Below are 1,519 nucleotides of genomic sequence, written 5' to 3'. Positions count from 1 at the left end.
GATTTTGAAGACTGTTTCGACCTATTTTACACGAGTCCAGATGTCGATGGATCGGTCCTAATTACTCTACTCATTTTGACACTCCTACATCATAAAATGTTTAGGACATCGCGTAGATATCATGTTTAGGGTCGGACGAGAATCTGAAATCTGCTTAGGAAAAGGGAGTAATATATTATGCTTGCTTGGTGGGATATGTAATTTAGCCATGAAACAATAATATCAAGAAATCCCATATATAATGCATGGAGAGAATTTGTAGAAACGTGAATCCTAAGGATCAATTGATTGATCAATCTCCATATTTGGGATTAGCATTTAAATTAGGTGTGGCTGTCCCAACTTCCCAAAAGTGATATGAACGAACCCAAATGAACATTTTAATTTTTTTTATTTTCTAAAAAAGTTGAAAATGTTAAATCTGGTTGCTCGTCCAACCCAATACGACCACTTGTTCTTTATGGAAGAAACACCTTGTTATTTTCATTCCCATGAGACAAACAAACCATAATAATTATCATAGAATGAATATGATTTTTTCCATAATAATACTAAATTTACCAAATACGAATTCCCTAACTTATTTAGTATAAAACTATACTTCTAACTTCTTCCTATTTAGCTAAATTCATTATATTATTATTTTGAAGACAGAAAATTATGTTGGCGCTTTTCTACATTTTCATGTTAATCTATAACTATTTTCAGTAGCATTTTATACTATCTCTTCCCATAAACAAAAGAAGAAGAAGAAGGAGAAAAAGTTTGAGTATATAACAGATGTAAATTCTTTCAGTTAATTCATGTACTTACCAAACATCTGAGAAAAACTTTTTAGATGCTTCACCAATCTATGTATGCCCTTCGAAAGAAGTGGTTTTGGAAGAGCCAAGAATCCCCTGCTTTTCTTCATTGATTTCTCTCTCGAAGGCTTTCCCTCTCCCTCCTTTTGTCCTTAAAAATGGTGCCCACAATTCAAACAGCCAATGTGAGGAAAAAAAAAAAAATCATTCACGATAACTACACTTGCGCTCTAATATTAATAAGATAATTTTGTGTATAGAGGGGAGAGAGAGAGAGAGAGCATACCTGGTACGACCAAACTTGTGTCTGTAGTTTGGTCTGCATATTTCTTCTCAGGTAATTGGGTGGTGCCAACTGCAACACTTAAGTCAGAATTACAGCTCAATGAGAATGGAATAAGTGCAAGTTTTTCCATACGATCTGTCATTTCTTAAAACATATGCAAATCCAAGCTTCAAACTCCACTACACAGAGATGAGAGAGAGAGAGAGAGAGAGAGAGAGAGAGAGAGAGAGAGAGAGAGAGAGATTTAAAAATTAGGAGAGACTGAGAGAGAGATTAAGAATTGTCGAAGTACAGACATCTGTACTTCTACTCTTATATTAGAGTTTTGGCTTCACATATAAGATAGAATGATTTTATTTCTAGAAATTCTACTAAAAATACTCAAAGTTTGGTGGGAAAAGTGAGAAATGGGAGTGGGGTGTGGTATGGT

At 34.3% G+C, this 1,519-nt stretch overlaps 1 protein-coding gene across 1 annotated transcript; it reads right to left on the bottom strand.

Moving 5' to 3' along the window:
* Positions 1–769: 769 nt before the first annotated feature.
* Positions 770–1,315, bottom strand: LOC111374616 (CRIB domain-containing protein RIC4-like). Its single transcript, XM_022997316.1, has 2 exons — positions 1,090–1,315; positions 770–954 (listed from the first exon to the last, which is right to left on the bottom strand). The coding sequence occupies exons 1-2, from the start codon at positions 1,229–1,231 to the stop codon at positions 797–799; spliced, it is 300 nt and encodes a 99-aa protein (XP_022853084.1). The 5' UTR covers positions 1,232–1,315; the 3' UTR covers positions 770–796.
* Between the last annotated feature and the right edge of the window lie 204 nt (positions 1,316–1,519).

This window comes from Olea europaea, unplaced genomic scaffold, assembly GCF_002742605.1.
Source record: "Olea europaea var. sylvestris unplaced genomic scaffold, O_europaea_v1 scaffold1266, whole genome shotgun sequence".
NCBI classification, from domain to species: Eukaryota; Viridiplantae; Streptophyta; class Magnoliopsida; order Lamiales; family Oleaceae; genus Olea; species Olea europaea.
This window is presented reverse-complemented; position numbering and strand designations above follow the sequence as displayed.